At 49.7% G+C, this 11,915-nt stretch overlaps 2 protein-coding genes across 2 annotated transcripts; one reads left to right on the top strand and one right to left on the bottom strand.

The window, feature by feature from the left end:
- Positions 1–245: 245 nt before the first annotated feature.
- Positions 246–2,217, top strand: LOC6543036 (venom carboxylesterase-6). Its single transcript, XM_001969286.3, has 4 exons — positions 246–1,145; positions 1,199–1,412; positions 1,470–1,923; positions 1,977–2,217. The coding sequence occupies exons 1-4, from the start codon at positions 258–260 to the stop codon at positions 2,161–2,163; spliced, it is 1,743 nt and encodes a 580-aa protein (XP_001969322.2). The 5' UTR covers positions 246–257; the 3' UTR covers positions 2,164–2,217.
- A 6,955-nt stretch (positions 2,218–9,172) lies between these two features.
- Positions 9,173–11,489, bottom strand: LOC6542865 (esterase E4). The gene is made up of 4 exons (XM_001969285.3): positions 11,321–11,489; positions 10,250–11,265; positions 9,739–10,189; positions 9,173–9,629 (listed from the first exon to the last, which is right to left on the bottom strand). Exons 2-4 carry the CDS (start codon positions 11,253–11,255, stop codon positions 9,398–9,400), a joined length of 1,689 nt encoding a protein of 562 aa, XP_001969321.1. The 5' UTR covers positions 11,256–11,265; positions 11,321–11,489; the 3' UTR covers positions 9,173–9,397.
- Between the last annotated feature and the right edge of the window lie 426 nt (positions 11,490–11,915).

The raw sequence follows: 11,915 nt of genomic DNA, 5'->3' as shown, positions 1-11,915 counted from the left end.
CGGGATAATTCTGAGTTGGGTGTGTGTGGGAAGCGGTCGGCGGTGTGTAATTTATGGCCATCCATCCAGCCAGCTACGAGCCCGGTTGGCAATTGGATATGGGAAGACATTGCGAACAACCAACGCGCAATGTCAGTGGCGCAGTGGAATCGCATCAATTTCTGCACTTTATGCGACATAATCCCAGTCAGAACGGCGGCTATAAAAGCCGGGATCGGATGCCCCAGCCAGCACAGTACCGCGTGGAGCTTGGCAGAATGTGGCGTCTCTGCGGATTCGTTCTGCTCCTTTGTGGTCTGACTGCTGGCCAAAACAGCGATGAAGATCTCAGCAAGGCTGTGCCGGAGGAGGATGATCCCATTGGCAGCAACAAGGAGCTGTCGGACCTGGTCATCACCACAGCTTTGGGCAAGATTCGTGGAACTATTCTGCCCTCTCAATCGGGTCGCAACTTCTATGCCTTTCGTGGAATTCCATATGCAAAGCCACCGGTGGATCGGCTTCGTTTCCAGCCACCAGAGCCAGTGGAGCAGTGGTTCGATACACTGGATGCCACATTCGATGGGCCCAAGTGCCCACAGCTGGGACTTATCAGTGGGGACGTGAGCGAGGATTGCCTGCGGGTCAATATATACACCAAGGAGCTGCCCAGCGAGGCGCAACCGAATGTTAGAAGACCAGTGATCGTGTTCATCCATCCTGGTGGCTTTTACTCACTTTCCGGTCAGAGCAAGAACTTTGCGGGTCCGCAGTACTTCATGAATCGTCGCCTGGTGCTGGTCACCTTCAATTATCGCCTGGGATCGCTGGGATTCCTGGCCACGGGAACGAGGGAAGCGCCGGGCAACATGGGACTCAAGGACCAGGTGCAGCTCCTTCGCTGGGTCAAGCTGCACATCTCTCGCTTCGGCGGAGATCCCAGCTCCATTACCCTTCTGGGTTACGGAGCCGGAGCGATGGCAGTGACACTGCACATGGTGTCGCCCATGTCCAGGGGTCTCTTTCATAAGGCGATCGTGATGAGTGGAGCAGTCACAGGCCAGTGGTCGCTACCGGATCACCAAATGGATGTGGCCACCAAGCAGGCCACCTTGCTGCACTGTCACACGGAGAACGTTACCGAAATGGTGGATTGTCTGAAAGGGGTAACGTGCGAAGTGCGATATCCTAACCTTTTGTTAACATTTTTACTTTACAGAAACACTACCTGGAATTCGCGAACACCCTGCCGAAAATGTTTGAGTTTGACAGAAACAATCCCCTGATCTTGTGGAAGCCTGTCATAGAGCCCGACTTTGGACAGGAACGCTTCCTGGTCGAGGAACCCATCAGAAGTTATCAAAACGACGATTTCATGAAGGTACCCGTCATCACGGGAATGACCAAGAATGAGTTTGTGGGGCCAGCCTTGTGTAAGTGCAACCAACCCAAGGGCTTCCAACTAATATGATAACTTTGAATATCCTTAGCCATCCTGCAAAGCCCCACTCTGCTGAGCGCCCTAAACGAAAACTTTGAGTCCTTGGCCCCCGTGTTCTTCATGTACAACTCGAGTGATGCCCGGGCGGGTAATATAAGCCAGGAGCTGAGGAGCCACTACTTCCCGCAGCAACTCATCGATGCGAATAGCTCGCTGGAGGCGTTATCTAATCTTTACTCGGACGCCTTGACGGGTTTCGGAATCCATCGTTTTGTGCATCTGGCTGCCAGGTCCACGAAGGTCTACTACTATCGATTCTCGTACCAGGGTGCAAGGAGCCACATCTACTACCCAGAGGATGCGCCCTATGGTGTGGTCCACCACGATGACCTGATGTATCTGTTCGTGGAGCCCTCGATAAGTCGCATGTTCACCGAAGATGATGAGGAATTTCGCATGGTGGATATTATGGTGCGGATGTTCTCAGCCTTCGCTTACAAGGGGTAATAGCGAGCTAACTGTTGTTGAATCTCCAACTTAAGGGGTATTTTTATAGCGATCCCAATAAACCCACCGACCTGGCCCTGAGGGACATCCGCTGGCGCCCTTTCAGCTTCAAGAAGCGTTACTACCTGGACATTGGCAGGCACATAACTCTGCAGGAGAACCTGAACGCCGAGCACTACGAGATCTGGAAGCGACTCTTTCCGCTCAACTGGCGGCGGCAGACGAAGGAGGCTTGAAGGATGATGCTTTGAGCACAACTGTACTTCTCAAATACAGGCCACTAGGCATATACTTAAATTCTACCTAAATTGCCTCACTTTGTTGTTTTCTGCTGTTGCACAGTTGCCAAGTGACACGCCAATTGGCATACTTTTAACTCTCCAATTTGACGGGCTTCCCCCTGAAGTTTGTTTGGTCTTCGTGTCATCGCTGTGTGGGTGCATATATTATATGACATGTAACAGTCGGCACCCGATAACAGCGCTACGTGTCGTGCATTATGGGTTGTCGTCGATCGCGTGCTATGCTGCGACACTGCGAGAAAAGGGGTAGTCATGCAGCCTAATAAGTTGTGACAACTAGAAATGTTAATGCCATTAGGAGATAACTTCCTTTTTTGGCCTTATTCTGCTCTACTACCAAAAAAGAGTTTGTGAAAGTGTATTCAAACACATTGTTCGTGAATAACTTGTCAATATTTAGCGCACTTATTTTTGCCAGTGCAGAACCGCTGCCACCGCACATCTGTGATGTTGTAGCCTCATCCACTTGGCTGTTAGTGGGTCGCTCACCAATGTGTTCCCGTTTTTATTGCTCTTATCGGAGTTTGGTTACGCTCCAGAGCATGACAATGCCAAAAGCGGAGTCGTCCAATTCGAGTGGCTCGTGTCCTGCCCTCCGCTCATTAGCATAGTGGGCAACACATGACGCTCCCGATCCAGCCATCCACCCATCCATCCATCCATCCATCCATCCATCCATCCATCTACCCACTCATCCTTCCAATTGGCAGTCGGCAAGTCCGTCATGAGTCACGCCATCCAAGAGGTCCTGCGAGGGTGCCACCAGTTGGAAAACTTAATATATTAATTTATGCAAATTGCAGGGCAACCGAGTGCGGTGCGGTATCGCCGGCCATAGATCAATGCATGTCGGGGTTGCTCATTTTGATCGTTTCCACTTTAGTTTTAATTGTCTCGCTTGTCAGCGGAGGCAGAAAGAGATCAGCAATCGAGATCGGCAAAGCGAGCATATGTGCCATAATTTGTTAGAAGCAAACAAAACCAAAAGGCAAAAACAGGAAAAAAGCAGTAGGGATAGAGGAGGCGGAAAATCTCTGGGGGAGTGGATTCGAGTTGGACTGTGGCATTCCAATTTCCAGCGAAATATTTTGGACAAGAGGCCAAGCGTCGCCGAAGATTTCGATTTCCGCGAACTGCCAAAGCGCAAATAAAGTTGTGAGAGCGCTGCATTGGCAATCCAAAGCCCCGCAGGGTCCAAATCATATCAGATGGTTCCAGGTCCCATGAGGTGTCTGCGTTTCCTGCTGCGACTGCACCATGCTCCCCTGCTCCTCCTCCTCCTCCTGCTCCTGCTCCTGCTCCTCCTCCTGTCGAGGAATTGTGGCCTGGTGTTGGCGGCCAGGTTTTATTGACTGATGGAAATCGCTCAGAGAGCGGTTGAAGTTTGCACACCGCTGGCTGACTGGCTGACTGGCTGACTGGCTGGCTTGCCCACAAAATGTAATTAGATTGGCTTGGAACCGCCAGAGCCAACACCTTCCTTGTGGCTTTTAGCCAGTTCCCAGTGCCCAAGAAAATTCCCAAGACGCGTGCTTGGAACTCCTGCTGTCAACATCAGTGCGCAGGAATCTCGCCGAGCCGCGGCCAAAGTTGGCAATGAAGTTGTCTGGCAATTGACGCGCGATAAGCCAGAGACACAGTTGGCCAAAACGAAGGCGATGCGGTCGCAAGTCTGCAGCGCTGTCCTCTCGTACATAGAAAAATTTGCACAAACATCACAAAACTCATAAATAACAACAACAACGACAGCAGCGGCAGCAGCAGCTGAAGCTGCAACTGCAACAGCCACAAAGTGTCCACCTATGCGCAACTGACTCCTTGGCCCTACACTCTTCATCTTGGTTTCTTTTTCAGCCACGGATAATGCGGCTTGCACTCCACAATTTATGACTCACTGGCCGATCGAAAACTATGCCAGGCATTTATTGGGTTAAGTTCAGCGGCTGGAGATGGAGGCATTGACATATTTTCATGGACCAGTCGCTGTGGGTAAGTGGAGGGGCAGAAATGGCCTGGGAAGTATCTATACATTAGCCAAACTTATTTTCAAGAGCGGTTCCAGCATCGCAAATTGGAAATACCCAAATCTGCAGGGGCATGTGCCTCACCCACATGGGTAATTACTAGCAGGAGCTTCTGATAAGAAGGGCCGGGGCATGTGGCATGTGCTGGCATTAACCGAGTTTATGGTGCATGGCAGTCGGCAGCACATCCACTGACTTTCCCTCAATTATTAGCATAGCCGTAGGGAAATGGAAAATGGAAAATGGAAATATGACGAGTGAAAACATTTAACAGGCAATTGCGTGCGGCGTGTGGGCGATCCATCAGTGGCTGATGGAAATACGCTGATAAGCTGGCGAGAAAGCCATTAGCAACTGGAGGTGGGCCAGCTTGGAGTATCCTGCCTGAGTTCTGCTTTTTAATAACTGCCTGGTCCTGCGGCGCCGCTTATTGGAAGCCATTTGAAGTGGCAGCTTGGAGAGTCGCGTGCCGATCGCAAGCTGCGTCTGCCATTTCCTGATCCCATGCTGAGGGCCAGTGCCGACGATCTGTCAGTCAGTGAGTACTGCCCCCTCGGCAACGCATCTTCCGGATGTCAGATATCTGCGAATATGTATCTGTTGTCATCGCGGCATCGAGTTTCAATAATAGTGCCGTGCAGCTTTCGACTCGCGATGATGGATCGTGTGGCACGGTGTCCCGCTTATTGACTAACTGACAGAGGGGTGGATTGGATTGCTTAATGGAAGTACCTTTACGTGGAGAGCTGGAGTCTTGTGAGCCCTGGAAGCCCTCGAGTTATTTGCTCTACTCCACACTATACTGCTCTTCCCGAACACACTTCGATCGACTTTAATGAGCATGTCAGAAATTCTACTGGTGGGCAGAACCAGCAAATCGATGACAAATTGTATAAGCTGCAGCTCTGATTGATGTTAAGGAAGCCCGATTTAGTGGATCGCCTAACTAATTGCTCAATAAGATCGTACCTGCCACAAGCTGTCCACTGGAGCCCATTAGAACAAGTGCATCGAGATGCGCCGGGGGCCCATGGAGTATTTCCATTTCCATTTCCCAGACTCCAAGCTGAAACGCCGGACTATTAGACTATTAATCACACGAAATTGTGGCGCAGAATACAATTTCATTAATTGTGGCCAAAACACACTCGCAGAAGGAAAACCACACCCGCATGCCACTCGAGAGAGTTTCCCACGAGTTCGGTTACTTGAACTCCAGCTCCGCCGAGCTCCCAGTTCGGATACAGTTGCTCTGCTTGACCCCTGACCGGCGCTCCGCTCATAAATGTATATTCAGTCCACACCCCCAGGTGGCTACCGATGTGGAGCATTAGCCAGTGCGGTCACGTAGCGTTTTGTTTTACATTCCACTAGTAAAAGGTGCCACAAGCTGGTGCAGAGTTGAGTGCCCCACCGCCTCGACTGCAATTCACGTGAAGACAGCTGCTGCAGAAGCAGCCAGAGGAAAACTAGGATGCAGCCGCATTCCGTGCCCTCATATTGCACTGTAGTTCAGTGTCAACGTCAACCACGTAATCAACTTACAGGAACCCATTGCCAGGACAAACAGTCGACGCTCTGCACTGAGCGCAAAACCGTTGGCTTTTAAGGATGTACCTATAGTTTGCTGAATTTTCTTGGTGTTTCAAAGGGACATTTTTATGTAATTCGCTTTGTCTTACTTTATTTTTAAATCTATAAATTATTTTCGCTTCAATGAAGTTTTTTCAGTGCACAACAGTGTAGCAACATCCCTTTCGGGGACAGCAAAAAAATTGCAACAATCCGCAGAGGCAACCCCCGAGCTCAGGACCAAGTCCTCCGAGCTATCTCCGCCTGGTGGAGGGGGATGGAGCGGGGGATTTGAGGAAGGGGCGTTTGTCCTGGGCTCGCTAATGTTTGGTTTCATTAGTCCTGAGCGACAAATCAAACAGTTTGTGGCAGTTTGTTTGCTGTATTTTTTCCGGCATCCATCCGTTGTTTACACTCATTAGTTGGTCCTTCTGCCACTCGAGTGCTGCGCCTGGAATCCTGGAAAGCGTCGCACCCTTGTGGCAACTAGCATACGTTGCAGGGCGCACTGATTTCGGTCGGTTGTTGAGGGTGCCACTCACTCGGTTGTTGTTTCGTTTTCATTATTTAAAGCACATTAATAATCACATCTGACAACGAAGGCAGGCGGGATAGGAATGGGAATGGGAATGGGAATAGGATTAGGGCGACAGGAGTCGCGTATCGGAAAACTGCAAACAAATATTTGCAAGGGACGAGAGTCGGGGAAATGGCACTTAACGCGCTTGTAATGAGTTTTCCGAGTAGATTTCGCGTGGTTTCGCCCACTTGTGGGTGGTTGCGCTTTTTATGGCCCTCGAATTGGGTGCAAAAGATTGCCATCTCAATCGAAAGTGGGCGTGTTGCAGTCGATTGATTTGTGGCAGTCATAAGTTACACGTGTGGATGAGCAGTTGGGGCGATTGTGGACTTGGATTAGCATAAATCGAGCTCGGTGGTCCTGCGAGCCGTTCGTAAACATGTCTATTAGCCACAAAGGTCCAAAACATGCATAATTATGACTGCTCCTCCTTGTGGCCGACGTCGTTTTGGTGTCTTTTGTGTTTTTTGTCGCCGGGCCCTCAAACAAAAGCGACAACGCCATATCGGAGCGAACAACAAAAGACACTCAGCCGGCGACCACACACAAGGCAGCTTGGAACTTGGAGTAGCCTGAGTTAGACAGCGGGACAATGGGGCACTTTTGTATGGCAGGTCATATGTGAGCCCGGCACTTTGGTTATCGAATAATCAAGTTGTGAATCACGGACCCCGCAATCGAAACTAAAACGCGGCAAAGGGGGAAGACAATTAATTTTAAGGTCGTTTGATGTGAACACTTTCACCCAAAACAAACAGATACGAGTGTCCTTTTTTCCAGTCGCTTTGATGTCGGTCCTTTGAGCCTGGCGTTTACGGCAAGTGCGGGAGGACCAATCATTAATCACAGCGATTTGGATTTGTATAAATATTTAATTAACCGCAGAGCAGGAAAGTATATTTCAAAAGGAACGATTCCAGGCGCCAGCGAGCGAAATTAATGGAGTTTCAGTTCGAGTTGGAGTTGTAGTAGGAGTTGGAGTTGGAGCTGGGAAAGTGAAAAGTGATTTCCAAGAGCTCGTCCTTTGTGATCAAAGCTCTGTCCGAGCAGATCCTTCCACGAATACCAATCAATTGGGCTGCCTTTCTTCGATTGCAAACCGAACTCACTTGAAAGGACAGCCAAAATAAAATACTTTCGTGCGTGTTGTCCAACAACCAAGTGGTCTGGGTCTTCCCAGAAATTACGCATAACAAAGCGCTTGCTCTGGCCAAAGTCTCCCTATAACCCTATATGCCTATATCCCTATATCCCTATATCCCGATTCCCAAGCCGATGGAATCGAATCCTTCCCCACTTCCCCGCCACGACTCTCTCAATTTGTATTGTCATTAGCGATTATGGGTCGGGGGGCGTAATCCGATATGTTGACAGAACGCATAAGCGGGGATCGAGCATTTTCAGACAGGACAACAGTACCCCAGGACCTGGACCAGGACCAGGACCCGGCCAGACAGGACCGCTGACAAGCCTATAAAGCATTCGATCCTTGGCGCTACTTCAAAATGTTTACTCCTTTTGTGAGCTCAATAAAAACGTAATCAAACCCACAACGCGAGTTCGCTGAGGGGATGATGATGATGCGTCACAAAAAGAGCAAGGGATCGGGATCCGGCCAGGTTTTCCATCGAAAAACCATGGCGCAGGCGTAGCGAAAGTGAAATCGAGACGCAGCCACAATCGAATCGGCAGCTGGAACACCTTCGCATCATCATCCCATCATCATGATCATGCCCTCACCTTCGAGGCCATCCAGGCTGTTTCTGTGCTGTTAGAGGACCACAAAGGGCCAAAGTCAAAAGGGGCACGCGCTCGGTTCTCGATTTTGTGCCTAGACAGGAGACATTGTGACTGATCGGGTTGGTGTCCTCAGACGATGGGTTTGTTGTGCTCTAGACAAGCCGCAGACATCAGTGTAATAGACTTATTGTAATTGAGCCACAAAAGCCGCCACACACAACTTTTTCCGCGTTTTGCAGCTGCCATATGGACAATGTTACCCCTTAATCTCCACCAATCTCGGCTGCAGAGCGCAATTTTGCGTGTTAATGTTGAGGGAAATTTAATTAAATTTTGCAAATGTTTTGCCCATTTTCATTGTCCCTCCCGTCATGTCACCAAATGCCAGGTCATGTCGAGGCCCTTGTCAAGTTGACTTGTCCACCTTTTTGTGGGCTATATATGTATATATCTGTCCCAAAAGGGAATAAGGCACAATGCGTATACTTAGTCGACTGTTTGCCTTTGCCCCTCATATTTCAATGGGCCAAGTTAACAAGTTAATTTTCCATATTTTCTTTGCCCAACTTTGTCGAGTCCTTGTGTGCATCCTTTGTGGTTCGCATAGGGTTAAGCGAATGACCCCAATAAAGTGCGTGCTAATGAGTATAAAGCGTAAGGGACTTGGCTTGAATTTTAGATCCTTTAAAGACCTTTGCCCGTTTTCCACATAAAACTCCATGGGGAATGATTATTGACTCCCCATCATGAGGAGTCTGTCATTTCACAGCCAGCCACCCCAAAAAGGGGCTGGGCAGGCGATAATCCTTTTGTGACCCATCGCTTTGTTTGGCATTTTCACGCAAGAGCAAATCGTAAATGTCAATAGCAGCGCATCTGTGTGACGGGATAACCCCTCGGATTTTCACGCAGGGGCAGTTTTGTTTTTACACATGCCAACCTGACAAATACAATTATACAAAGCTCAAAGAGGTCAGAGTTCGAAGGTACCGCCCCCCAAAAACAAAGTGCCAAGCCGAAAACATTTAAAGACAAATTAATGTGTATTTAAGCTGGGCCAATCCGCCGTAGGCCAAAAACTACAGAGACTAATTGCCCCAAAGGAGAGCTGGGAAAATCTCACGCCTTTCTTGATTAATTAATCAAAGTAAATAGCTGCAATGCGCCAGCGATGAGCCAGCCAAGCACAAAGGTCGAAGGTCATTAGCGTAATCTAAACGGCCGATTGATAAGCTTTTTCCACACCTAATTGCTACATTAATTTCCCGATGAGCCGGGAGGCCACACCAGTGGCGACTGCCATGGCGAAGCTGAGTTTCCAGGCAGCGCCTCCGCTCCGGGCGGCCGTGGGAAACAGTTTGTCCCAGACGGCGTACCGCTCCGAATAGCCGGGCGAACCCACCTGGGTCACCACCCCGTTGTAGAGCATCTCCAGGTTCGTCGCGTTGCAGGGTGGCCACATGTCCGTACTGTTTAGGGGTGTCCTGGAGCGGAAGAAGAGTGCAATCGGTTTCATTGTTCACCAGCAAGAGCCATATGTTCTTGGACTTCACTTCCAAGGCGATTACGATTACCAAAGTTTCCTTTACTTACCCCGTTCTGGCGAAGTGGGTGAACCAGCCGGTTAAGCGCTCCATCATGAACACATCCGAATCATTTTCTGCCATCAAGGCACCATACCACAGTCCCGGCATCACATACTGCAGATCATCCGCGTGACCCACTCCCACGGGCTTGTCTTCGCCATTCAAGGGAGCTGAGAGGCTGCGGTCACCCACGTAATCCATTCGCATATAGTAGACTGGGGTGAAGGGCCTGGCTAGTTGGACGAGGCGGTGGACACCGTGGCCAATGTACGCATCGGAGAAGATGCGTCCAAAGTCCTCAATGTTCTCCGAATTGATTTCAGTCGTATTATCACCCAGATAGAAACCTTTCAGATCTGTTCCAATTGTTGCGTCCTGACGATAGAGGAACAGCTCCGGTGCGTACTCCACAAAGTTAGAGCCAAGATCGTGTAGCAAGTGCTGGTTTCCCAGGTGCACTACGGATTGGAAAAGCATAAGATACACTGCATATTTAAATAGAAACCCCCGCATCTCACCATCGGCGTTGTAGTCGAACTCGTTGGCCGTGTAACTGACCAGCAAGGGAACCTTATTGAAGTGTCCCTGCGTGAAGAGTTCCGTGGGATGGCTTGGTAGAAAGTGGCCATCGATCTCGTAGTTCCACTTCATGTTGATGAGCTGATAGGTCTCCCATGCCTTACAGACTGCCACAATGCGTGTCCAATTCTCGCTTCGCAGACACTCCAGCACATCCATGGGATCATACAGCGGACAGCCCAGCTCACGAGCCAGTTTCCGTGTCCAGAAAAGGTTATCTATGTCAAAGTGATTGGTGGCCGAGCCGCTCATGAGGATTGCCCGGTGGAAGAGGCCTGCGGAAAGGGGCGAGGCCAGGTGTAGACTGACTGCCATCGCACCAGCACTCATGCCGAAAATAGTCACCAATTCCGGGTCACCGCCGAAGTGAGTTATGTGATCCCTGACCCACTCCAGAGCCATCAGCTGATCAAGGAAACCAAAGTTTCCCTTCGCCTCACTGCTATTTGTGCTGAGAAAGCCCAGAGCTCCCAGGCGATAGTTAAAGGCCACAAAAACTATGTCGTGCTCCAGCAGATATTGAGGTCCTGCTTCGTAGCTGCTGTGTCCACTTCCCAGGACATTGGCTCCGCCATGAATGTACACCATCACTGGCAATGTGTCCTCGAAGCTCTTGGTGAAGACATTTAGCTTCAGGCAATCCTCAGTCATATACGAAGCAATGCCCGGTTGGGGACACACCAGCGAATCGGACGTGGCCTGGAGCACCTCGTCACCCCAGCTGGTTTCCGGCAGTGGATTGGCGAACCTAAGCTGTGCCACCGGAGATTGCGCGTACCGCATGCCTCTGAAGGCGTAGATGGTCTTGTTCCGGAAGCTCGGCATCGTAGCTCCTTGGACTCTGCCCAAGGAGAGCTCCACCACAGGATCATCTCCGACAAAAGTTACGGCAGTGGTGAAAGTTATTGAAAATAAAAGAAGAGCAAACTGAAAATATCGGGGCATTTTGAGAAGTCTAAAAGGAAACTGATTTAATGCTCAGTAGTTTGAATAATCGGCTTTGTTCTTACCAAATGAAAAACTGTCTGTGGGAATTGTTAGAGATCTTGCGCGGTTCTCAGAGTTTTGCAATACCAAGTTTTTATTTGTTTTTCCCCTTTTTGGTGGTGCGCACCCGCATGTTGCGAGTATCTCAGCGAAACCGTGACTGCAGGTTTCGCACGGTTTCTATTTCCTCGGGTGGTACTATCTGGAAAAGCACTTGGAGATAACTTAATCGATTGGTTGGCCACGATTAGCGCTGTTCGTGGTGGCCAGAATGGTTGAGAGTAAGCCCAAGATTAGGCCAACTGTGCTGTGCTCTCTCATTACCTTGCACCTAAATAACCGAATAGCCGAAATCCAGTTTAATTGAGACTTATTGCTTCATTGTGGGATTCCGAGCTGTTTCGGATTTGGGTTCGCCATTGGCAGACGTTAGGCACATCACCCTGATTTGCACCACCGATGGGTCGTGGGTCCGTTGGTTTCCATGGGCCGTGGATCGTGGATCGGATCCTACGCCCGCAGATTTTTTAGAGTTTCGAGTTTAGTTTTTCTCATGCCAGCGGCTGAGATTTAAATTGATTTCCTTATTAATGCACATCCCTCTTGTAATATTCAATT

Source organism: Drosophila erecta, unplaced genomic scaffold, assembly GCF_003286155.1.
Source record: "Drosophila erecta strain 14021-0224.00,06,07 unplaced genomic scaffold, DereRS2 tig00000055-arrow-pilon, whole genome shotgun sequence".
Taxonomy (NCBI): Eukaryota; Metazoa; Arthropoda; class Insecta; order Diptera; family Drosophilidae; genus Drosophila; species Drosophila erecta.
This window is presented reverse-complemented; position numbering and strand designations above follow the sequence as displayed.